Raw genomic sequence first — 24,791 nt, forward strand, 5'->3', positions numbered from 1 at the left:
GAGGACAGAACACCTCTACCAAAGGCCGTAGAGGAAGAAGCCAAATCCAGTCTGTAGTGTTTGATGAAAGTGAGAGGAGAAGACCACGTAGCTGCCTTACAGATGTCGTCAGATGGAACTTCTGCCCAATTAGCCCATGAAGTTGCTAAAGCCCTTGTAGAGTGAGATTTGATCCTGCTAGGAGTCTTTCAACTGATAAGCCTTGACTATGGTATTGGAAATCCAACGTCTCAAGGTGGAAGTAGAGGCTGCCTCCCCTCTCCTAGGGCAAATCGGAAGAACAAACAGCTGTTGAGACTTCCGAAATTGAGTAGAAACTTCTATGTACTTAAGAAGGCACTGCCTGACATCCAATTCATGAAGTTTCACTTCCTCTGGAGTAGAAGGAGATGGATAAAAGGAAGGAATAGCAATTTCCTGTAAGATGTGGAAATCCGAGACGACTTTAGGCAGAAACTCTTGTCTAGGTCTCAAGATCACCCTGTCGTGGAACACTTGAAAGTGATTTTCATCGCAGGAAAATGCATGAATTTCAGACATGCGCTTTGCCGTAGTAACAGCCACCAGAAATAATGTCTTATATGTCAATAAGACCAGACCCAGCTCATCTAATGGAGCAAAGGGGTTTTCAGACAACGCCTCCAGTACCATAGGCAAATTCCACGGAGGAGAGTAGTTCCTATTTGGAGGCCTTATACGGATTGTAGCTTTAAAGAATCTAGCAATTAGAGGATCTGATGCCCAGGACTTGTTGCAAAGAGCAGATAAAGCCGAAGCTTGGACTTTAAGAGTACTACGACTCAGTCCCTTATCCAGACCTGTATGAAGAAAGTGTAGAATATTGATGTTAGATGGTTGAAGAAAATCCACATTATTAACTTGAGACCAGGAACGAAATACTTCCCATATCCTATGGTAGCAGGAAGAGGTTGATACCTTTCTGGATTTAAGGAGTGTAGACACCACAGCTTCTGAGATCCCTTGAGCTAGTAGTCTCTCCTTTTCAAGAGCCATGCCCCCAATTTCAGCTGTCTGGGGTTGGGATGAACCGCTGGTCCCTGAGTCAAGATGTTTGGGCTGAGAGGAAGAGGCCAAGGAGGTTCCAAGCTCATCTTGTTTAGCAGGGGAAACCAAGGTCTGCGAGGCCAGATTGGGATTATGGCAATGACCTTGAGGCCTTCCTTCCATACTTTCCTCAGTAGTCGGTAAATCATAGGTAGGGGAGGGAACGCATACCCCAGATCGAATTCCCATGGAAGAGACAGGGCATCCTGTCCTACAGCTCGATGATCTGCATGAAGGGAGTAAAACCTCTTCACCTGAGTATTCTGGTATGAAGCCATCAAGTCGATCTGGGGTACACCCCACCTCACGGTGATAACGTGAAAAAATTTTGGGTGCAGTTTCCATTCTCCTTGGAGAATCCTTGTTCTGTTGAGGTAATCCGCCAAAAGATTCTCTGGTCCCGGAAGATAAACCGCTTTTAGGCCTTGTAAATGTAGTTGTGCAAACCTCATTATCGGGGATAATTCCATCAGTAGAGTATAGCTTTGAGTGCCTCCCTGATGATTTATGTAGGATGCCACAGCTCTGTTGTCTGTATGTATCCTCACCCAGGCATCCCTTAATAGAGGACGGAACCCTATTAATGCCTTGAGAACAGCTCTCATTTCTCTTAAATTTGAGTGAAGTTTTGACTCCTTCCATGACCAAGCTCCTTGAATCCATGAGTCGTTCAAGTGTGCTCCCCATCCCAGGAGGCTGGCATCTGTAGTTATGGTCATCCAAACCGGCTCTTCCAGGGGAAACCCATGAAGAAGGTGTTCTTCTCTTTTCCACCAGTACAGCTCTTTCGAAATCCTCGGGAGTGAATGAATCTTCTGATCCCAATTCCCGGAGTTTTTCTTGAACTGTAGGAGGAAATGCCTTTGAATGGGTCGCATCCTCCACTGGGCCCATTTTACTAGGCCTATCGTGGACGTAAGGGACCCTAACAGGCTCATGAATTCTCTTGCTGTGACGAAGGATTTTTGACGCAGGCTTCTGATCTTCTTTATTATACGTTCTTTCCTGTCTGAAGACAGAGATACCAGGCCATTCACCGAGTCTATGTTTGCTCCCAGGAAAATCATCTTCTGAGAAGGCACCAAAGAGCTCTTCTTGGGGTTTATCAGCCAACCATGATCTTGAAGGCATTTGATGGTCATTGCCGTGTGGACATTTACTATCTGGCTGGATGGACCTACGATCAAGAAATCGTCCAGATAATGAAAAAGCTCGATATTCTTCGTTCTTATAAAGGCCACCAGTGAAACTAGAATTTTCGTGAACGTTCTGGGCGCCAGACTTAAGCCGAAAGGAAGTCCCTTGAACTGGAAATGATTGCCCGAAATCCAAAACCTCAGACACCGGCGATGACTGATGTGAATCGGTATCTGATAGTAGGCGTCCTTGAGATCGATAGAAGTCATCCAGGTCCCTGTCTTTATGTTGGGCAGGATCGTGGTAATGGACTCCATTTTGAACGTTCTTGGAACTAAGTAAGTGTTCAGAACTTTTAGGTCCAGAATTAGACGCCATTTCCCTTGAGGTTTTGGGGCCAAGAATATTGTAGAGTAGTGGCCTCTGTAACGTTCTCCGTAAGGTACTTTCTCTATGACCTGATTCCGCAGTAGTTGTAAAATAATGTCGTTCAGAGCAACTTCTTTTCTTCCTTTTGCCACTCTTGAACGGATAAAGGAGGTTAGAGACGGGAATTTTTTGAATTCTATCGTGTATCCTTCCTTGAGGATAGAAAGAACCCAAGAATCTTGAATACTTCTGGCCCAAACCGGATAAAAGAAGCGATGTCTGCCTCCTATAACATCTGGCTGGGCCAGCAAACGTTCAGAAGCTTTTATTAGCTGGTCTAGATCCTCTTCCTCTGACCGGTTTTGATGAAGTGGACTGATAGTTTCTCCAATTAGAATTCCTGGAGTATTCTCTTCCGGGCCTGTATGCTCTGACATCTCGAAAGGATCGGTCTCTGAATTTTTTATCCTTCCCGTAGGAAGCACCATATCTTCTTTTCCCTTGGGGGAGAAAAGCCTTTCTTCCATCTGCTGCTTTATGGATAGCATCTTCCAGGACTTTGCCAAATAGAAGGTCACCTTGAAAAGGGAGCGCACATAGAGAGGCCTTAGAGGCGTAATCTGCCCCCCAAGAGTGAAGCCATAATGCTCTCCTGGAGGCTACGGACAGCGCCATACTTTTAGCCACCATTTTAGTGAGATCCAGGGAAGCTTCAGAACAGAATTATGTGGCCAATTTTAAATCTTTAAGGCCCTCCAACAGGCGTTCTCTACGGACTCCCCCAGTAATATCTTCTTCTAGATTATTCACCCATATTTTAAGAGCTCTGGACAAGGTGGTAAGGGCAATGGCTGGGTGTAATGCTGATCCCAAGGCCAGGTATGCCTTAATCAGGTCAGCGTCCAATCGCTTTTCCATTGGCTCCCTTAAATATGCCATTGAATCTATGGGAAGAGTCGTTCTTTTTGCCATGTGAATGACCGCTGCATCAATTTTCGGAACCGACATCCATGATTTGCAGTCCTCAGGAGCATACGGGTATAATCTAGGAATATTGTTCTTTAGAGTTACCTTCCTCTCAGGTCTATTCCATTCTTCACCGATGATTTCCTTGATGGCTGAATGTACTGGAAAAGAGGGTCTGTTAGGCTTCAGATCTTCAAAGTATCTGTCGGACTCCTTCTCCCTGCTCTCTTCAGGAATTCTTAACGTGTCTCTGATAAGATAAACCAGTTTATCTACAGACCTGGAATCCAGAGATTTTGAGTCACACTCATCCTCTTCTTCCTCGGAATAGTCTTCCATCATATCAGATTCCTCTTCTGATTCCACATAGCTTTCCAATCTGGGACGCTTAGAGATAGTCATCTTACTAGAGGCTTTAAACCCTTCAGCAATCGCTTCCGATATCCATTTCTTTAAGTCAGTCTGTGGGGAACTGTCTTTCGCTGCTTCCGTCAGGCAAGATCTGCACAAATTATTCCCTGGAGGAGCCACTTGGTTGCAGTTTGCACATCGGTTAGATTTCTCTCGATATTTTCTGGGAGAAATTTCTTGAGATTTTTCTGGGCTGAAATAGAGGCCAATATGAAATATATTATAGGCCTGTAATGGCACTCTTTTCCCCCCTTTAATATAAAAGAATATATGCGGCTCACCTATGTCTTCTAGAGCGAGATATTGAGGCAGAAGAAGCCATCTAGAAAATAATACGCTTATTGCAGAACCAATTTTAAAGTAAACTTTGAAAAGTAAAGATAAATTAAATTAGGATTTTTACCTTAAAAAAACAGATTCTGGAGGAAAAAGGCAGCTTTCCTTGTCACCAGATGATCAGGGAAGAAGCAAAGATCAATTCTGAGTGATTTTAGAATTTTAGATTTTTTGGCGCGAAACTAAGCGCGCAACTATCCCGCGCATGCGCAGTATCGTCGGCGTCCGGCGGCCGTTCTGCGCATGCGCCGGTAATCCGAACACAGAAGAGCAGAATCGGAGGAAAACACAGCCCCTGCCAGCCAGTCTTTACCCAGAATCAAGAATGAAGTAGGTAAGGGGAACAGACAAACAAACTGACCGAGGAAATAGTTAGTTGAGCAGAGAATATTAGAGAACAAGACTCAGACCTTTACTCTCCCAGGGAAAAACTCCATAAAAATTAGAAGAAAGAGATATACCAAATAAAACTTACCCTGGCTTCTCCAAAACACTGACCTCAGATCGGGGGGGGGGGTTGGATGCCATAAGGGGAAATTTTTAAGGCAACAGCCGACCCCACATCACGATCTATAAGATTAATTTCTCCCATATAGTACAGATACTAATCTGTACTAAACTCAGTTAGTCCTGCCCGTGCAGGCTGTTTACTGAGTTCTTCAGATGAAGAGAGGCTGAACTTCATCTGGAGGCCCATGGTACACATGGGAAGGTGGCCCAAAATAAAATATCCTGTGTGTCCTGAAAGGACAGGAAAAAAGACTGTGGGATAGAAGGAGGAGGGACCTTTTATACCCAGTCTGGTCTGGATTAATTGATTTTGTCCTGTCCTGTTCCTGATTGGGGCGGAGCTACCCATAAGTGATGCTGCCATGATTAGCCAGGAAAAATATTTTTTTTTAAATCCAGATTCACGCACCACAGGAGCAGAAACAGAAAAGACAGAAAATGTGTTAATTACTCACCAGTAGGTGGCACTGTTCCCTCCAGATCCCAGATGAGACCCCAAAACTGTAAGACAGGATATTGCCCTCTGGGTCCTCAAGATCCTCAAACTGCCATGAACGTTGTCAACCGATTTCTGCTTTCTTCTTATCTCTCTGCAGTGCTGGGAAAAGGCCTGTTAGAATAACACACACAGGACAATGCAATATTTTTAAAACAAGCCTCTCAAATGTATTACTGCAGTATTAAGAATTTATAGATATATTTGTCTAGGGTGGGATGCATTATTTAGTCAATCACAGTTGGCACAATGTACTTGAAAAACTAAGCAGTTCTAACATTTCACATTATACTATATGCAGGGCCGGCACTTCCATTAGGCCAGTTAGGCAGTAGCCTAGGATGCTGTTTAAGAGGCGGTGCCCGCAGGGGCTGTATTTCTCATCTGAACTCACCATTAGAATATGCAGAACGTGTGTCGTCTCCCCCGTGACTGAGCTGCGGGGAGCGCCCTCTCCTCACAGCTCCTGCCTTCCTCCTGGTATATCGGTGCATATAATGCTTTCCTCTCTCTAGCGATAACCTCGTCTCTGCCCGCCTACAAAATATTAACCACGACCCCTCAATCTAACCCCACCTTTCCCCAACACACACATTTTTGCTCCACCCCCCACCTGCCTTTGCCCATTCCTCCCAAATCTCTGCCTCCAGACACCAAGGCTTTTCAAGAGGAGGGCAGAACTAGGCAGATCATCCATTCCTGCCAGCTTGTCCTGTTCCTGGGCCATATACAGAAACTGGCATGGCAGCAGAGGAGGTACTATACTGAACAGATGGGCTGCTGCCAGTGCCTCCAGCTCCCACCTGAGTATGTTAGAGCTTGCTGTGTATGTGTGTGCCTATTAGACAGTGTGTGTGTGTATGTATAGTGTGTGATTAGGCAGTGTGTGTGTGTGTATTTATTAGACAACATGTGTGTCCAGGGCCGCCATTAGGCCCAGACTCCTTGCCTCTGCGTTTGTAATCTACTGTGTGCCCGGGCCCTATACCCCGGTTACCCAATGTATGCTATATAGATATGCCCTTGCTGGCTTCAGAGACGGGGACCAGGACACAGTATGCTGGGCCCCTCTTTGTTGTACAACCAGACTAGAGCTTAATGGGAAACATAGGGAAGCTGCGATTGAGTGTGCTTGCGCACGATTGTTTCTCAGTGAGAAGCCGCTGATTGGAAGGGTTGCAGGAAAAAAAGCTTAATTTATTTGGGGGTATATCTACTAAATTGTTAAAAGTAGTCAGTGGAATGTTTCTTTTAGGAGCTTAGTGAATAAACTTGTGACACTAGGGAGTTATCTCAAGAGGGGGTGGCAAAATGGATCTTTGTCTAGGGTGGCAAAAGTCCTTGCACCGGCCCTGATCGTATGTTAGGAGCAGATAAGCAAGCCTTGTCAGCACAATCACATGGTGTGTGATGGACCACCTGGCACCCCGACTGGGTACCTCCGCCAATCGATGCTTCCTAGCTGACACAGAGGACCGTAAGCACCAGACACCATAAGCATCATAGATCCCATGAACCACCGCAGCTTGGTTGGGGTCTCGCCGTCCCTTCCCATTCTGGACCAAACTTCTGGATCCAGGCACTCAGTGGGAAGGCCTCTCCTCCAAGAGAGTATAGCTGTGAAGCTCTTACAAGAGCTAGTGATATACACCCTGTTCCAAATTATTATGCAAATTCTATTTAAGTGTCACAAAGATTAAATATTTTGTTTTTCAGTTTAACTCATCTATGGCATTGTGTCTCAGGGCTTCTTTGTATCACTGAAAACAATCTCGGACACCTGTGATAATTAGATTGCCAGGTGAGCCCAATTTAAGGAAAAACTACTAAAGGAGGGTGTTCCACATTAATAAGCAGAGCATCATTTTTATGCAATATGGGGAAGAAAAAGGATCTCTCTGCTGCCGAAAAGAGTGAAATAGTTCAATGCCTAGGACGAGGCATGAAAACATTAGATATTTAACGAAAACTTAAACGTGATCATCGCACTATTAAGAGATTTGTGGCTGATTAAGAGCACAGACGGGTTTGTGCAGATAAAGGCACATTGAGGAAGATTTCTGCTGGATCCATGCATCGGATCAAGAGAGCAGCTGCTAAAATACCATTACATAGCAGCAAACAGATATTTGAAGCTGCTGGTGCCTCTGGAGTCCCACGGACATCAAGGTGTAGAGTCCTCCAGAGTCTTGCAACTGTGCATAAACCCTCTATTTGGCCACCACTAACCAATGCTAACAAGCAGAAACAGCTGCATTGGGCAGAAAAATACATGAAGACTAATTTTCAAACAGTCCTGTTCACTGAAGAGTGCTGTGCAACCCTGGATGGTCCAGATGGATGGAGTAGTGGATGGTTGGTGGACGGCCACCCTGTTCCAACAAGGCTGCGACGTCAGCAAGGCAGTGGTGGAGTCATGTTTTGGGCCGGAATCATGGGATTCCCTGGTCGGCCCCGTTAGGGTCCCCGAAGGTGTAAAGATGACCACTGCAAAGTATGTGGAGTTTCTGACTGACCACTTTCTTCCCTGCTCCAGGAGGAAGAACTATGCTTTCCGTAATAAAATCATCTTCATGCATGACAATGCACCATCTCATGCTGCAAAGAATACCTCTGCATCAATGGCTGTTATGGGGATAAAAGGAGAGAAAGTCACGGTATGGCCTCCATCATCCCCTGACCTCAATCCTATTGAGAACCTTTGGAGCATCCTCAAGCAAAAGATCTATGAGGGTCGGAGGCAGTTTACATCCAAACAGCAGCTCTGGGAGGCTATTCTGACATCTTGCAAACAATTCAAGCAGAAACTGTCTATAAACTCACAAGTTCAGTGGATGCAAGACATGTGACGCTGCTATCAAATAAGGGATCCTATGTTAAAATGTTTAAAAAGTTAAAATGTTGTTATAAGTTTGATTGAAATAGCTTTTGATTTCAGTAAATATGCTGCAAACACAACAAATGACAATTTTCAGTTCTTTACAACCTATAAAGTGTTTTGAAACTTACTGTGCATAATAATTTGGAACAGTGCATTGTGAGTTTTTTTATGTTTTAAAAAAAAAAATACCGTTATCATTAGGAGCTTTGTTCAATAAAATTTGAATTGTACTCTTAATTAGTTGATAACATGAGAATTATGCTGACTGTTATTTACATCAATTATTTAGGTAAATGAGAATAATATAATTTGCATAATAATTTGGAAGAGGGTGTAGCTGAGAAGCAGGTTCCCTTCAAGCACGAGACGAGGCTATGTGTTGAGGGTTAAGCAGGAACTCTAATTTTAATGGTGCCACACTGGCCTTTTATGACAATCCCCAAGCAAGGAGTACGCCACAGGGACACAAACTTACAAACCAATGATAACACATTTACAATGTATGACACTCCCACACACAATGCAATAAGCCTTCCCCTTTAATTAGGAGATAATTGAGTCAAGCACTATACTAAACTCAATTATCTCCAAACACAAAAAAACACACATTTCTAAAAAGTCCCCAAAACACATAGTATCCCCACAAATCTTACATTCCCTGCTATCCCTGATCTGGGTGACCAATATATCCAAAAATCACCCAGATCAGACCAGGGGTTCGGGAGTTATGGAGGGTTAAGGTTTTGACCGACCGCATGGCAAAAGTATCCGAAAATAGTTCCATGTATTTTGGCCCTGCAGTCGGTCACAGAAAAGGGAATGAAAACACACGAATTGCCTGTGTTCTAGAACCTGGGGAGGGTTTGAATGAATTCCCTTGTTGGTGGGGTTCTTTCTACCGAACGGCGTGCCATTCGGTAGTTTCTACACGAATTCATGGAAGTCTGGAGGTCTCAGCAGTGTTTGCCTAGTCGAGTGTCTGATTTTAGTTCCAGACACTCGACTGCAAAACACCGCTGTTCGGGAGTTTAAGATGGCCGCCGCCACGTGTTCGTTTCCCGAATGGTGGCCACCCAGAGGACAAAACCACACATTACACACATTAATCCTGGGTGGTCTGGTTGTTCGGTAGTTTCACTCAATATAATGAATGGAGTGATTCTACCGAACAATCAGACGAAAGCTGCATACACATAACACAGTTTACTGAACACATAATATTAAAGACAGCCTGAATGCAATCTGCTACACAGTCTTAAAGGGCATTGTTCCTAAAAGTCATAATATGTCCATGGATGGCACTTAAAGGGCCAGTAGCAGCAATATAAAATACCGCATGCCCAAATATTGCATTCAAAAGTACAAATGTACCAGGGGCCATAGTCAGCAGGTAGGAGGCGGGCAGCCAGGCCTCTCCAATGTCCAGTGGCGAGGCGGGTTCTGCCACATTTCTCCCCTTTCCCATTGAGACTATCCAGACTCCAGACCTCCAGTCGGTCTGGGGCTCTGATAGTCGGCCGGACTTTCTCAAAGGGTGTAGTTGTCCATATGGCCCCCTGCCACTTGTGCCCAGTTGTAGATCCATGGCTTGGGGGAAAGGTAACCCGGGTGCCCTCTCCCCTGGTTGAACAAAGCTGTTGCTGGGGGGAAGGGGTAACAGGCTCCTCTCTCTGCGACACTCTCTCTTGTTGTAGGGGAAAACAGAATGTCTCTCCTTCCAATACATTGTCCTGTTGTTGTGGACCAGGACTGACTGTCCATATCTCCAGTGGTGCAGGTGCAGAGACTACAGTCCCACCTGCACAGTTGTGGGGTTTACGGTCTCCCCTTGGTGGGTCAGGCTCCCGCTGGGGAGCAGGACTGACTGGCTGTACTCCCTGTAGCCTGGGCGCAGAGACCACGGTCCCATCTGCGCTGGTGAGGGGCTTAGTGTCTCCCCTGGGTTGTTTATGCTGCCGCTGGGGAGAGGGAGTAACAAACTCCTCTCCCTTACACACTTTCAGGCGCTGGGGAGAGAGGGTAACAGGCTCCTCTCCCTGACACTCTCTCTGCTGGTGGAGGGGGGACCAACTGTCTCCCCTTCCAATAATGCGTTCTGCTGCTGGGGTTCTGGGCCAATTGCCCAGCATCCCTGTAGGACCGGTAGAGAGATCTTGGTCCCATTTCCACCTGCCATCTCTGGGTCTCTCCAGGACCAGTCTATGAGGTGCCCTACTCCTGCAGCTGGTAGTGAAGCAGGGGGTACCTCGACCGCGGTTTCCCAGCTGTAGGCTAGCAGGTCTGGGTCCGCCACCCAGTTTTCCCAGTCTGCGTCCATGCTCTGCGGCTGGCATGAATTCAGTAGTTTCACATAGTCCATCTCTAGCTCTCGTTCCATGGCAGCGAAACGGCGGCAGTCTTGTCCTAGTCCAATAGATCTCGGGCCCTGTACCATCTCACCCCGGTAATGCAAGATAGCCCAGTACCGTGACTCTGCTGGACTGCCGAAGTCGACGTCTTCTGCTAAGGCCTTCCACAACAGGCCAGGGCTAGTGTATTTATCCCCCTCCGGCTGGATGCCCTCTGCCCTCCATGTCTCTGGCTGGACAGTGCACCACCACAGTGCCCGGTATGAGGCGTCCAGGCTCAGTTCCCTTTCCACAAGGTACTCAAGTTGTCTTACTTGCTCCCCTCCGGGTCAGTCTCCCAGAAGCGGCATCCGCCAGGCCATTTGTTCCTCCAACTGGTATGCGACACCAGGAAGGCGCTGCTGCCGTTGATACTGGACTTCCTCCAGGGCGTCGTACCATAATTCTTTCCGGGCATTATCTCTCCATTCCAATTCATTCTCTTTCTCAGGTGTGCCTGTTGCCCAGGGGTCCACGAACCCCATTTTCCCAAATCTTTCTGTAGACAGGGATGCTGTATGAACACTAGCGTTGCCCTCAAATTGTAACTCCAAATGAACTGTGTCTCTGAGCTGCTTTACCTCGCACTAGGACGCCATCCCACGGCTGCCACCAATTGTAACGGACCATTTTGCACAAAAGGGGATAAAAAACGTTTAGGCGATAATCCCCTTCCAGATAGACCAGCAGCTACTGCAATCACCAATCTCCCGAACTGCAAACTGCACGAATTCACCAACTCCCGAACACGAGGCACATGAACACTGGAAGCGGCCGAACATTAAAAGCCATATAAATCCTCCCAAGCATATGAATGCTGTAGACAGTTGAATAGGAACCATACGAATAGGCTTACTCTCCTAGCAGTCAAACTAAAACAGCATACAATAAATCCTTACCCTAATAATGAGACGACACTTCACTTTGAAGGTTAAAACAGGAACTCCAGATTTATTCACACAACCTCCTTTTAAGACATTCTCCCATGCAAGGGAGGGATCCACAACAATTAGTACCACAGTCAATAATGTACCAGTTACCTCCCACACATCTCCTCCCACTAACTTATCTGTTAACACAATTAAACAGTACACAATTTCCCCTAAGTTTCAGATGTACCCCAAATACATCTGATACACCTCTATCCCCTGATAGCCCTGATCTGGGTGAGAAACATATCCCAAAATCACCCAGATCAGACCAGGTGTTCGGGATTTATAGAGGGTTAAAGTTTTGACCGACCGCATGGCTAAAGTATCCGAAAATAGTTCCATGTATTTTGGCCCTGCAGTCGGTCACAGAAAAGGGAATGAAAACACACGAATTGCCTGTGTTATAGAGCCTGGGGAGGGTTTGAATGAATTCCCTTGTTCGTGGGGTTCTTTCTACCGAACGGCGGGCCATTCAGTAGTTTCTACACTAATTCATGGAAGTCTGGAGGTCTCAGCAGTGTTTGCCTAGTCGAGTGTCCGATTTTAGTTCCAGACACTCGACGGCAAAACACCGTTGTTCGGGAGTTTAAGATGGTCGCCGCCACGTGTTCGTTTCCCGAATGGCGGCCACCCAGAGGACAAAACCACACATTACACACATTAATCCTGGGTGGTCTGGTTGTTCGGTAGTTTCACACAATATACTAAATGGAGTGATTCTACCGAACAATCAGACGAATGCTGCATACACATAACACAGTTTACTGAACACATAATATTATATACAGCCTGAATGCAATCTGCTACACAGTCTTAAAGGGCATTGTTCCTAAAAGTCATAATATGTCCACGAATGGCACTTAAAGGGCCAGGAGCAGCAATATAAAATACCACATGCCCAAATATTGCATTCAAAAGTACAAATTTACCAGGGGCCATAGTCAGCAGGTAGGAGGCGGGCAGCCAGGCCTCTCCAATGCCCAGTGGCGAGGCGGGTTCCGCCACAGTCATATACTGCGGTTACAGCGCAATTGTAAACATTCTTATTTTCTGGGTGCTAATCTGCTAAATAGTAAATTTGGGGCGTGCTCTTCATATCTGAGAGTCAAATAGAAGCGTTGATTACTGCGGTTACAGCGCAATTGTAAACATTCTTATTTTCTGGGTGCTAATCTGCTAAATTGTAAATGTGGGGCCTGCACTTCATATCTGAGAATGAACTAGACGCGTCAAATACTGTGTCTACAGCGCACTTTGACAAATTCCCATTTTTTTTGCTCCTAAGAAGAACATTTGGTGTGTGCTCTTCATATCTGAGAGTCAAATAGAACCATCAAATATTGTGCTTACATTGCAGTTGTAACAAATTCTAATTCTTTAGGTGCTAAATAGTAAATTTGGTGCCTGCACTTCATACCTGAGAGTCAAATAGGACCGTCAAATCCTGTGGTTACATCGCACTTTCAAAAATTCTAATTTTTAGGTGATAAATAGTACATTTGCTGCCTGCGGTGCATTTCTTGCAGTCCAATAAACTAAAAAAAATAAAAAAAAATTTGACATTGGCAGTTATAGTGGCGCCTGTCATAAAAAATCTGTTAGTTTGGTGGGTGAACACAAAGAATGAGGAGAGCGTCAAATAAGGGACGTGGCCCTGGACGTGGTGCTTCTGGTGTTGGTGGAATCCCTGTTGCAAGGAGAGGACGTGGTCGATCTGTGCAAGCTACACGCACAAGTGAAACACCTTCCTCATGTGCGAGTACGCGACAGAACCTTCAGCGTTATATGGTAGGCCCGAATGCCGCTCTACGAATGGTGAGGCCAGAACAAGTACAGGCGATAGTAGATTGGGTGGCTGACAGTGCCTCCAGTTCCTTCACATTGTCTCCCACCTGGTCCCCTGCTGAAAGCTCAGAGTTGGCACCTGCAGCCTATGGCCATCTGTCTTTCACCTCAACCCCTTGCAAATTAGCCAAGCAGTCTGAGCCACAAGTCATGCAGCAGTCTCTTATACTTTTTGATGACTTTGCTGGCGCGGTTTCCGTGGCCATCCGCCATCCACCTAGCCCTGCCCCAGAAGTGGAAGAGATTGAGTGCACTGATGCACAACCACTTATGTTTCAGGATGTGGATAAGCGAGGACCACTGCAGCACGTCTCTGATGATGCCGAAACACAGGTGCCATCTGCTGTGGCTTTCTGCAGTGTGCAGATCGGCAAGGAGGGCATATTGAGGAGTGGGTGGAAGATGATGTGGAGGATGATGAGGTCCTAGACCCCACATTGAATCATGGTCATGCGAGTGACGTGTGCAGTTTGGAGGAGGAGGCGGTGGTTGCACAGAGGCACCAGCCCAGCATAAGAGAGAGCAGGGTGCAAAAGCGGAGCGGCCATCCCCTAGACAGCGTCTGTGTGCACTTTCGGCATTCTCACCCTTCTGCTGCTCGCCTGTCTGCGCTGCAGCGTAACTTCGGCCTTCCCGCTCACCGCCTCATGAGACTGTGCGAGCAGCAGCAGGCGATAGTGGAGCACACACAGGTCAGTCGCTCTGCGAAACAGAGTTTTCTTTTTTTATAGGTCCCAATATTTTGTGGGCTACCCCAATTAAAAAAAAAAACAGTGTTGGCTACCTCCTCCTTCACAACCGCTTCCACCTACACCGTCTGTCATGGTCACCGCCTCCTCAACCTATGGGTCACTTAGTATAAACTATGTACACAACAGCAGAGGCTTGTGAAGGCCTTTTCTCCATGCATCATAAGATGAGCTGGACAGTGCACCACCACAGTGCCCGGTATGAGGCGTCCAGGCTCAGTTCCCTTTCCACAAGGTACTCAAGTTGTCTTACTTGCTCCCCTCCGGGTCAGTCTCCCAGAAGCGGCATCCGCCAGGCCATTTGTTCCTCCAACTGGTATGCGACACCAGGAAGGCGCTGCTGCCGTTGATACTGGACTTCCTCCAGGGCGTCGTACCATAATTCTTTCCGGGCATTATCTCTCCATTCCAATTCATTCTCTTTCTCAGGTGTGCCTGTTGCCCAGGGGTCCACGAACCCCATTTTCCCAAATCTTTCTGTAGACAGGGATGCTGTATGAACACTAGCGTTGCCCTCAAATTGTAACTCCAAATGAACTGTGTCTCTGAGCTGCTTTACCTCGCACTAGGACGCCATCCCACGGCTGCCACCAATTGTAACGGACCATTTTGCACAAAAGGGGATAAAAAACGTTTAGGCGATAATCCCCTTCCAGATAGACCAGCAGCTACTGCAATCACCAATCTCCCGAACTGCAAACTGCACGAATTCACCAACTCCCGAACACGAGGCACATGAACACTGGAAGCGGCCGAACATTAAAAGCCATATAAATCCTCCCAAGCATATGAATGCTGTAGACAGTTGAATAGGAACCATACGAATAGGCTTACTCTCCTAGCAGTCAAACTAAAACAGCATACAATAAATCCTTACCCTAATAATGAGACGACACTTCACTTTGAAGGTTAAAACAGGAACTCCAGATTTATTCACACAACCTCCTTTTAAGACATTCTCCCATGCAAGGGAGGGATCCACAACAATTAGTACCACAGTCAATAATGTACCAGTTACCTCCCACACATCTCCTCCCACTAACTTATCTGTTAACACAATTAAACAGTACACAATTTCCCCTAAGTTTCAGATGTACCCCAAATACATCTGATACACCTCTATCCCCTGATAGCCCTGATCTGGGTGAGAAACATATCCCAAAATCACCCAGATCAGACCAGGTGTTCGGGATTTATAGAGGGTTAAAGTTTTGACCGACCGCATGGCTAAAGTATCCGAAAATAGTTCCATGTATTTTGGCCCTGCAGTCGGTCACAGAAAAGGGAATGAAAACACACGAATTGCCTGTGTTATAGAGCCTGGGGAGGGTTTGAATGAATTCCCTTGTTCGTGGGGTTCTTTCTACCGAACGGCGGGCCATTCAGTAGTTTCTACACTAATTCATGGAAGTCTGGAGGTCTCAGCAGTGTTTGCCTAGTCGAGTGTCCGATTTTAGTTCCAGACACTCGACGGCAAAACACCGCTGTTCGGGAGTTTAAGATGGTCGCCGCCACGTGTTCGTTTCCCGAATGGCGGCCACCCAGAGGACAAAACCACACATTACACACATTAATCCTGGGTGGTCTGGTTGTTCGGTAGTTTCACACAATATACTAAATGGAGTGATTCTACCGAACAATCAGACGAATGCTGCATACACATAACACAGTTTACTGAACACATAATATTATATACAGCCTGAATGCAATCTGCTACACAGTCTTAAAGGGCATTGTTCCTAAAAGTCATAATATGTCCACGAATGGCACTTAAAGGGCCAGGAGCAGCAATATAAAATACCACATGCCCAAATATTGCATTCAAAAGTACAAATTTACCAGGGGCCATAGTCAGCAGGTAGGAGGCGGGCAGCCAGGCCTCTCCAATGCCCAGTGGCGAGGCGGGTTCCGCCACAGTCATATACTGCGGTTACAGCGCAATTGTAAACATTCTTATTTTCTGGGTGCTAATCTGCTAAATAGTAAATTTGGGGCGTGCTCTTCATATCTGAGAGTCAAATAGAAGCGTTGATTACTGCGGTTACAGCGCAATTGTAAACATTCTTATTTTCTGGGTGCTAATCTGCTAAATTGTAAATTTGGGGCCTGCACTTCATATCTGAGAATGAACTAGACGCGTCAAATACTGTGTCTACAGCGCACTTTGACAAATTCCCATTTTTTTGCTCCTAAGAAGAACATTTGGTGTGTGCTCTTCATATCTGAGAGTCAAATAGAACCATCAAATATTGTGCTTACATTGCAGTTGTAACAAATTCTAATTCTTTAGGTGCTAAATAGTAAATTTGGTGCCTGCACTTCATACCTGAGAGTCAAATAGGACCGTCAAATCCTGTGGTTACATCGCACTTTCAAAAATTCTAATTTTTAGGTGATAAATAGTACATTTGCTGCCTGCGGTGCATTTCTTGCAGTCCAATAAACTAAAAAAAAAAAAAAAAAAATTGACATTGGCAGTTATAGTGGCGCCTGTCATAAAAAATCTGTTAGTTTGGTGGGTGAACACAAAGAATGAGGAGAGCGTCAAATAAGGGACGTGGCCCTGGACGTGGTGCTTCTGGTGTTGGTGGAATCCCTGTTGCAAGGAGAGGACGTGGTCGATCTGTGCAAGCTACACGCACAAGTGAAACACCTTCCTCATGTGCGAGTACGCGACAGAACCTTCAGCGTTATATGGTAGGCCCGAATGCCGCTCTACGAATGGTGAGGCCAGAACAAGTACAGGCGATAGTAGATTGGGTGGCTGACAGTGCCTCCAGTTCCTTCACATTGTCTCCCACCTGGTCCCCTGCTGAAAGCTCAGAGTTGGCACCTGCAGCCTATGGCCATCTGTCTTTCACCTCAACCCCTTGCAAATTAGCCAAGCAGTCTGAGCCACAAGTCATGCAGCAGTCTCTTATACTTTTTGATGACTTTGCTGGCGCGGTTTCCGTGGCCATCCGCCATCCACCTAGCCCTGCCCCAGAAGTGGAAGAGATTGAGTGCACTGATGCACAACCACTTATGTTTCAGGATGTGGATAAGCGAGGACCACTGCAGCACGTCTCTGATGATGCCGAAACACAGGTGCCATCTGCTGTGGCTTTCTGCAGTGTGCAGATCGGCAAGGAGGGCATATTGAGGAGTGGGTGGAAGATGATGTGGAGGATGATGAGGTCCTAGACCCCACATTGAATCATGGTCATGCGAGTGACGTGTGCAGTTTGGAGGAGGAGGCGGTGGTTGCACAGAGGCACCAGCCCAGCATAAGAGAGAGCAGGGTGCAAAAGCGGAGCGGCCATCCCCTAGACAGCGTCTGTGTGCACTTTCGGCATTCTCACCCTTCTGCTGCTCGCCTGTCTGCGCTGCAGCGTAACTTCGGCCTTCCCGCTCACCGCCTCATGAGACTGTGCGAGCAGCAGCAGGCGATAGTGGAGCACACACAGGTCAGTCGCTCTGCGAAACAGAGTTTTCTTTTTTTATAGGTCCCAATATTTTGTGGGCTACCCCAATTAAAAAAAAAAACAGTGTTGGCTACCTCCTCCTTCACAACCGCTTCCACCTACACCGTCTGTCATGGTCACCGCCTCCTCAACCTATGGGTCACTTAGTATAAACTATGTACACAACAGCAGAGGCTTGTGAAGGCCTTTTCTCCATGCATCATAAGATGAGCTCAGTTTGAACAATGAAAGAGAATAAAAAAAAGGGGGGAAAGGTTAGCGCTAATAATATATAAACAGGCAGCGACCTTTAGAGGGTAACCCTCTAACCCTCTATATAAGAGATATACAGTAAAGGAAAAAAAGGTTGCGCCAAAGATAAAATGGACAGAATAAAAGTAAAAACAACAATACAATAAAAATATATATATAAATAGGTATAGTCCAAAATGGTTTATCAGTTCCAATAGGTGTCTTGAGGTAAAGTAGGTATGGTCACTAATTCCACTGTGGGGGTAGGTTCTCTTGTTGTAGTATTTTCTACCGTCTCGTAATATGGAAGACACAAGGTGAAAAAGACTAATCGTGCGGAGTGTATACACTTAATGTGATGGTATAAAAATGATATATGTTACACTCACATTTAGTTGAGCTATAGCCAGCTCGGGGTTTGTAGGCATACAGCGGTATAATCCCCGCTGATGGGATATATTGTTGCTTGTCCTCCAAGGGGTATGTCCAACTCTCAGGAGAAGAAGGAAATAAAAACAGCAGATAGTGCTCTCCGATTGATTGATTAAAAGGTGGTGAATAAAATAAGATAAAATATACTCACAAATAAAGTGCAGATCACACTGCACTCAGGTAATAGCGTTAGTGGTATAATCCCCACTTCAGGATATGTAGAATAAAAATGCCAGGAAAAAATTAAATAAAATAAGATTATAGTAATAATTGTGTATATAAAATGATAGTGGTACACTTATTAGACCAAAAAATCATTTATTATAAAATAACACAATATAAATAACCATTTAACGCGTTTCACCGCTGGGGCTTTATCAAAAATGGAATAACATATTTCCTGGCACATAAAGAATTTATATAGGTATTGGTACTTTAAAAAATGGCGCCAAGATGACATCATTGTTCGGCAGCCAATTAAAATCATACAATTAACATTTCACATAAAATAAGTAAAAACTTTAAATAAGAATATGCATCATATTCTTTAATGTACCTTATCCTTGTGGGTTACATTCTGTTCAAAACCGAAGTCTTGAAACATGGATTTGAATAACTTTTAAAAATTGCGCGTCACGTGACTCGCACAGCATCTTGGGGAATGTAGTGTGCGAGTCACGTGATGGCCGTGAGGTAGTGCAGCCGTCCTATTGGTGGGCGGCATGTACTCCTCAGAAGGTGGGGCAACGATCATCACGTGACCCGCGGCCAATAAGGAAGTAGTGTGCGGGTCACGTGATCGGCAGATCGGCGAAAGGGCGCTTGGGAGATGTAGTTTAAAGCGCCCTTTTGTCTAAAAATCGGATTTAAATGCGATTTTTAGACAAAAGGGCGCTTTAAACTACATCTCCCAAGCGCCCTTTCGCCGATCTGCCGATCACGTGACCCGCACACTACTTCCTTATTGGCCGCGGGTCACGTGATGATCGTTGCCCCACCTTCTGAGGAGTACATGCCGCCCACCAATAGGACGGCTGCACTACCTCACGCCGATCACGTGACTCGCACACTACATTCCCCAAGATGCTGTGCGAGTCACGTGACGCGCAATTTTTAAAAGTTATTCAAATCCATGTTTCAAGACTTCGGTTTTGAACAGAATGTAACCCACAAGGATAAGGTACATTAAAGAATATGATGCATATTCTTATTTAAAGTTTTTACTTATTTTATGTGAAATGTTAATTGTATGATTTTAATTGGCTGCCGAACAATGATGTCATCTTGGCGCCATTTTTTAAAGTACCAATACCTATATAAATTCTTTATGTGCCAGGAAATATGTTATTCCATTTTTGATAAAGCCCCAGCGGTGAAACGCGTTAAATGGTTATTTATATTGTGTTATTTTATAATAAATGATTTTTTGGTCTAATAAGTGTACCACTATCATTTTATATACACAATTATTACTATAATCTTATTTTATTTAATTTTTTCCTGGCATTTTTATTCTACATATCCTGAAGTGGGGATTATACCACTAACGCTATTACCTGAGTTAGTGGTTATCCGAGAGTGTGTTCCTGGTTTTTGACTTCCCTAATTTCTGGTAACCTTGACTTTTGGCTTTTCCATATCGCTGTGTCCCATTCTGTGTCTCTTACCTCGGATAGTTTTCTGACTATTCTCTGGTACGTTAAGTCCGGCCATTCTAAGGTCCGGTAAGAAGCTACCCTTAGTTCCAGGGTGTGATTATTATTCTGCGTGCTGGATCAATATAATCCTGACAATTGGCCAGTATTCACCTACACTATTTTAGTGATATACCTAACATAAATCTTGTTATTTTTATTATCTTTATCACTTCTTATAGCTTTTTAATATTTTGATACTTTATTCTATATACTGTGTCCAAATTATGCACATACTCTCTTCTGCCCAATTTTTATATGAATTTTAACCTTTGTACTACATTACCCCATTCTACACCTCAACCGATCATGTTTTTATTTCTTGGGGGATTTTTTTGTAACAAGCCCACAGTTTTCGTATTACTCTTATTACTGTGGACGCTATCAATAGACCGTAACCAGGAAGCGCGTCGACTCTCCGACTGATACGTCCCTTTCGATTCTCGGGTCTATATTGCAACATCCCTCAACATGCCCTCAAGGAAAATGGCGAAGGAGAATGCAACGGAAGTGTCGCGAGTATCTAGTTGCAGGATATTAGCCCCCCCCCCCGAATATGACACCTGTGATTGGAGGAATCACGGACACCCGAACCTATGAGAAAGGGGACTTATGGTTTAAAAGACGGATCAAGAGAGGGGGTGCCAAGGGGGTACCAATTGAGAAAGCCACAGGACATGGTGAAATGCATTTCAGCAGGATTGGAGCACCTTTAGATTTTATATATATATATTTTACAGATATGTTTTACCCATAGGTTTTATTTTGTTTCAATAAATAATAATTTTTAATGATATTTAGTTTGTGCCATTTCTATTCCAAATGCTTCCTGCACTAAAGAAGGGAAGTGTCCCTGTAGCGGAGTAGACACATTAAAGGCAATATCTCCGCTGGTAGGCGTGATCAGCATGCAAATAAAGTGTAGCGTAGTAATTCCAATCCCATTCCCCAACAACTGGACTAAACACAGCTTTGGGAGTCAACTGATTTTTATTGAGCCACTGCTGGCTTTTATGCAATTCCCCATGCAAGGTATTTCTGTAATTACATTTCAGGGGATTCCCCCTGATGGACTTGGTGGAAGACAGGGAACAAATGCATATTTCCCATGATCCTTTTCTGTACTTGGAAGATTATTGAGCAAGAGCAATTATTTAATTAGATTATCTCCCAAGTACAGAAAATTACACAATATTTTAAAACATCATAACTCCTTAAATATTAATCAGTACTCAACGACAATTCACCGAATAGCAGGGCTCTGAGCACCCAATCTGTCGAAATACTGCTCAGATCCATTCGGTAGAACAGGAAAGTCATTCGAGTGAACTTTTAGCCCAGTCAGTCATGAGGTGAAGCCCCAAAACTGTTCCATGCGATTGCATGCTTTGACTGGTCTTCTTTCGGAAGTTCTCACGAACAAACCAACAAATGCAACTGTTCACAAACTGGGTAGTCGTGTGTCTGATGGTCATTCATTCAATTTAGCCAAATGCTGCTTCTCTAAGACGAAAGGAAATGCACGCACAAACGAGATGGAAGTCCAGCGGTGTTCGCGAGGTTGAGTGTCCGATTTTAGTTCCACGCACTCGACGACCAAACACCGCTGGGCGTTCGTGCGCAAAGATGGTGGCCACACATCTGACCATTAGAACCTTGCGGTTTCAAAGTGTTGCAAATCCTTAATTGGAGACACATGACTCCCCTAGGTGGTCTCTCATTCGTAATTGGTTCGACTAACGAACAATATGTCCATATTCTGTTTGTGAAGTAGGAATAGTCGAACCAACTCAGTCTCTCATACAAAGAAGTGGCTAGTTTTGCCACAGTCCCCTTTAGAGACACACAGCTACATATCCCAGAGACAGGTTTCATTGGCTCTGAAAAAGGTGAGCAAGGTCTTTATTATTTTGAGTGCTGTTAACCCATTTCTTACTGTACTTCACCAGAAGCTGCTTTTGTCTTTATATTTCCCTTTAAGTACATACATATAAAGACAGAACAGGGCCTGTGTCCCCTAAGAACACATCCATCAGTGAGATCTGAGCCTGTCCTTATGTGACTCTAACCAATGTGAGTGTACATATATAATGTACTAATACACACACTGGAATCCTCAATATACTACACTATGTTGTATTTCTTTTTATCTAGCATAATGCTCTATACTCCTTACTTATTATGTAAGTGATTTTATAAGTGCTCCACTATTGTCTCTGGTGGCAATTTGGATCCATTCAGTTCACTTGTGATTACTTATAGATGTTGATGTGCAGTTAAGGAGATACTCACACTGTGTGGTAGCTGCTAATTCTTGATATTGACTAAATAAGCTCCTTCTACACAGAACACCCTTGTTTTCCTTTGTTTTTTATATATTAACTTACATTTTTAAAAACTTTTTTGATGTGGGAGCTGACTAGCAAGCGTTGACCAAACACCACATAACACTCATGCTGATATTGCTGCCAGGGGGAAATCATTCAGCTTGTTTTTTTTTTTTTTTTTTAACACAAAAAAAGGATTTCAGCCATCCTGTGGAGTTCAATCTAGATGACAAATGGACCAAACTCACATCTGTTGTTTCATTGTTTCAATGTTTAGGGCCGAATTAGAAAATTTGGATGTTTATGAATTCTGTGATGAAACTACATCCTTGGTGCCTGTGGCAGAACTCCTGTTCATTCATTCGTGTGTTTCCCCCCTTGTATTATTGTGTTCATCCTAGCTTTTCATGTATTATGCCCTGTTCCCCGTTTGTGAGCGTTTATACGAATGGAACTCATTCGTCTCCCGAACTGGGACCACCCCGGTGCCCCCTTAGAATGTTCACACCAATTAATCAGAATGTTCGCACCTGCAACATAAGTGCGAAACCGCAAGGGAAGTAATTAATGAATGCTCCCCTGGTTGGCCGCCATTTCATATAGACAAATGCCAACCAGGGGGAGCATTCATATCCCGAAAGGAGACCAGTGCACGGTGCCGAGGCTCTGGAGGTTGGTGGGGAGACTTTTGAGGCACTGGCCAGTTTGGTGGGCTATCGGCACCTGGGGGACAAAGAGACTTGGTCCCTTTTCCCGTGCCCTGGCTCCGAGGTACAGAGGATCCAACCCCTGGTTGGTTGGAAGGCCCCTTGCACGGGGTTATGCATAAGAGCCATGTCTGGCATAATAAAGTGTTGTTGTACACTACTAGTCTCGACTGATGTTTGGGGATGTGACTGTTGAAACAGCAGAATTTACATGTACGTTGGACCTAGATTCTTTGGGAATGTACTTCTCAGCACCCAAAATGCGAGCTATAATTACTAAGTACATAGCAATTCGAGAGGAACCCAACGAATAGGTATATGAAATACCAGCATTTGTTACAAATTTCATTAACAACATCTGCATTTTGCAGTATGAATGGCTCTGCATGCAGCCGGATGTTTTTTCCCCATTTGGTTTGGGGCCCTTTGAGCTTTAGTGCATAACCCTGTATGTTACTGTTGATAACATTTGTGTATGTCTGTGAAATAAAGTCAGCAAGAATTTGATGCTACCTTTTTTGCTACATTTTTAAACCGAGTGAACAGCATTTGCTAATGAAAATGGCATTGTCTTGTTTTATAGTCAGCAGGACAAAACTTTCTTGAGCACACTGAGCATTGAAGACGTGGCATCTGACCTCAGACCCCTAATGTTGTGGATGGCAAACTCAATGGAACTTCTCAATTTTGTTCAAAGAAAAATCTTAGACATGGAAAAGGAATGGGAATCAGAAGGTAAATTCTTAATTATTATTATTATTATTATTATTATTATAATTATTATTATTTATAAAGCGCCAACAAGTTCCGTAGCGCTGTACAATGGGTTGACTAACAGACAAGTATTTGTAACCAGACGAGTTGGACACACAGGAGGGAGTGGGGTAATGTGACATAAACGTTAAGGGTAGAAAAGTAGGTTGCTAGGATAGTGTTCATTGAGGGCTTAATGTTTTGTTTTGATAGTTTCAGGAGAGGAATCAGGGTGCAGGGAGGGAAAGCTGTTCACAGTATATGTACCATCCTCAGTGAGTCTTAATTTTTTTTATATGTGTGTTTATATATAAAGTATCTCACGAAAGTGAGTACACCCCTCACATTTTTGTAAATATTTTTATATCTTTTCATGTGACAACACTGAAGAAATGACATTATGCTGTATAACAGTGTAAATTTGTAAATAACACACAGCCATTAATGTCTAAACTGTTGGCAACAAAAGTGAGTACACGACTGGGTACCTCCATTGAAGGATGCTCCTAGCGCATCCTGATGGCTCCAAGCACTCCAGCCGACACCATAACCACCGTAGACTCCTTCAGAGAGCAAGACAGGAACAAGCTCTTAAAAGAGCTTAGGAGTTATTATAGCAAGGGAATATGCAGAGCATAGCAATCCCTTGTAGCAGATTCCCCCAACAAGAGACGGCACTCCAAATTGAGGGTGAAGTGGAACTCAGGTTTTTAATGACACACACTCTGCTTTTATGCAATTCTCCCATGCAAGAGAGACGCCCACAGACAATTATGAATTACCAAATCTCACACTGGTTACATCCCACACATCGCCTCCCCTTAGCCTGAGAGGTAACACAATTAGCCGTACAATTTAAAACATACTATTTACACAACTTTCATAACTCTAAAACTATACATCCAATATTAATACCCAAAAATCATTTGAATCCGTTCAGTCGTTCGGGAGATAGATATAAGTCACCTTTGACCGACCAAAAGCACATATTCATGCCCAAAACAGTTCCAGAGAATACGGCTGTGCGGTCAGTCTATTTTCCATGTTAAAATCAGTTCAAACAGACGAACGACAACCATTCGAATTGTGGACCTGTCAA

At 44.5% G+C, this 24,791-nt stretch overlaps 1 protein-coding gene across 3 annotated transcripts in view; it reads left to right on the forward strand.

Moving 5' to 3' along the window:
- The window catches only part of RASIP1 (Ras interacting protein 1), a 1,304,986-nt gene that overhangs the window by 548,322 nt on the left and 731,873 nt on the right, over positions 1 to 24,791 (forward strand). For all 3 annotated transcript variants that reach the window (XM_063436332.1, XM_063436333.1, XM_063436334.1), the window contains one exon: positions 23,523 to 23,674. In XM_063436332.1, coding sequence (XP_063292402.1) covers positions 23,523 to 23,674 — 152 coding nt within the window. The remainder of the gene's footprint in view (positions 1 to 23,522; positions 23,675 to 24,791) is intronic.

This window comes from Pelobates fuscus, chromosome 11 (genome assembly GCF_036172605.1).
Source record: "Pelobates fuscus isolate aPelFus1 chromosome 11, aPelFus1.pri, whole genome shotgun sequence".
Lineage (NCBI taxonomy): Eukaryota > Metazoa > Chordata > Amphibia > Anura > Pelobatidae > Pelobates > Pelobates fuscus.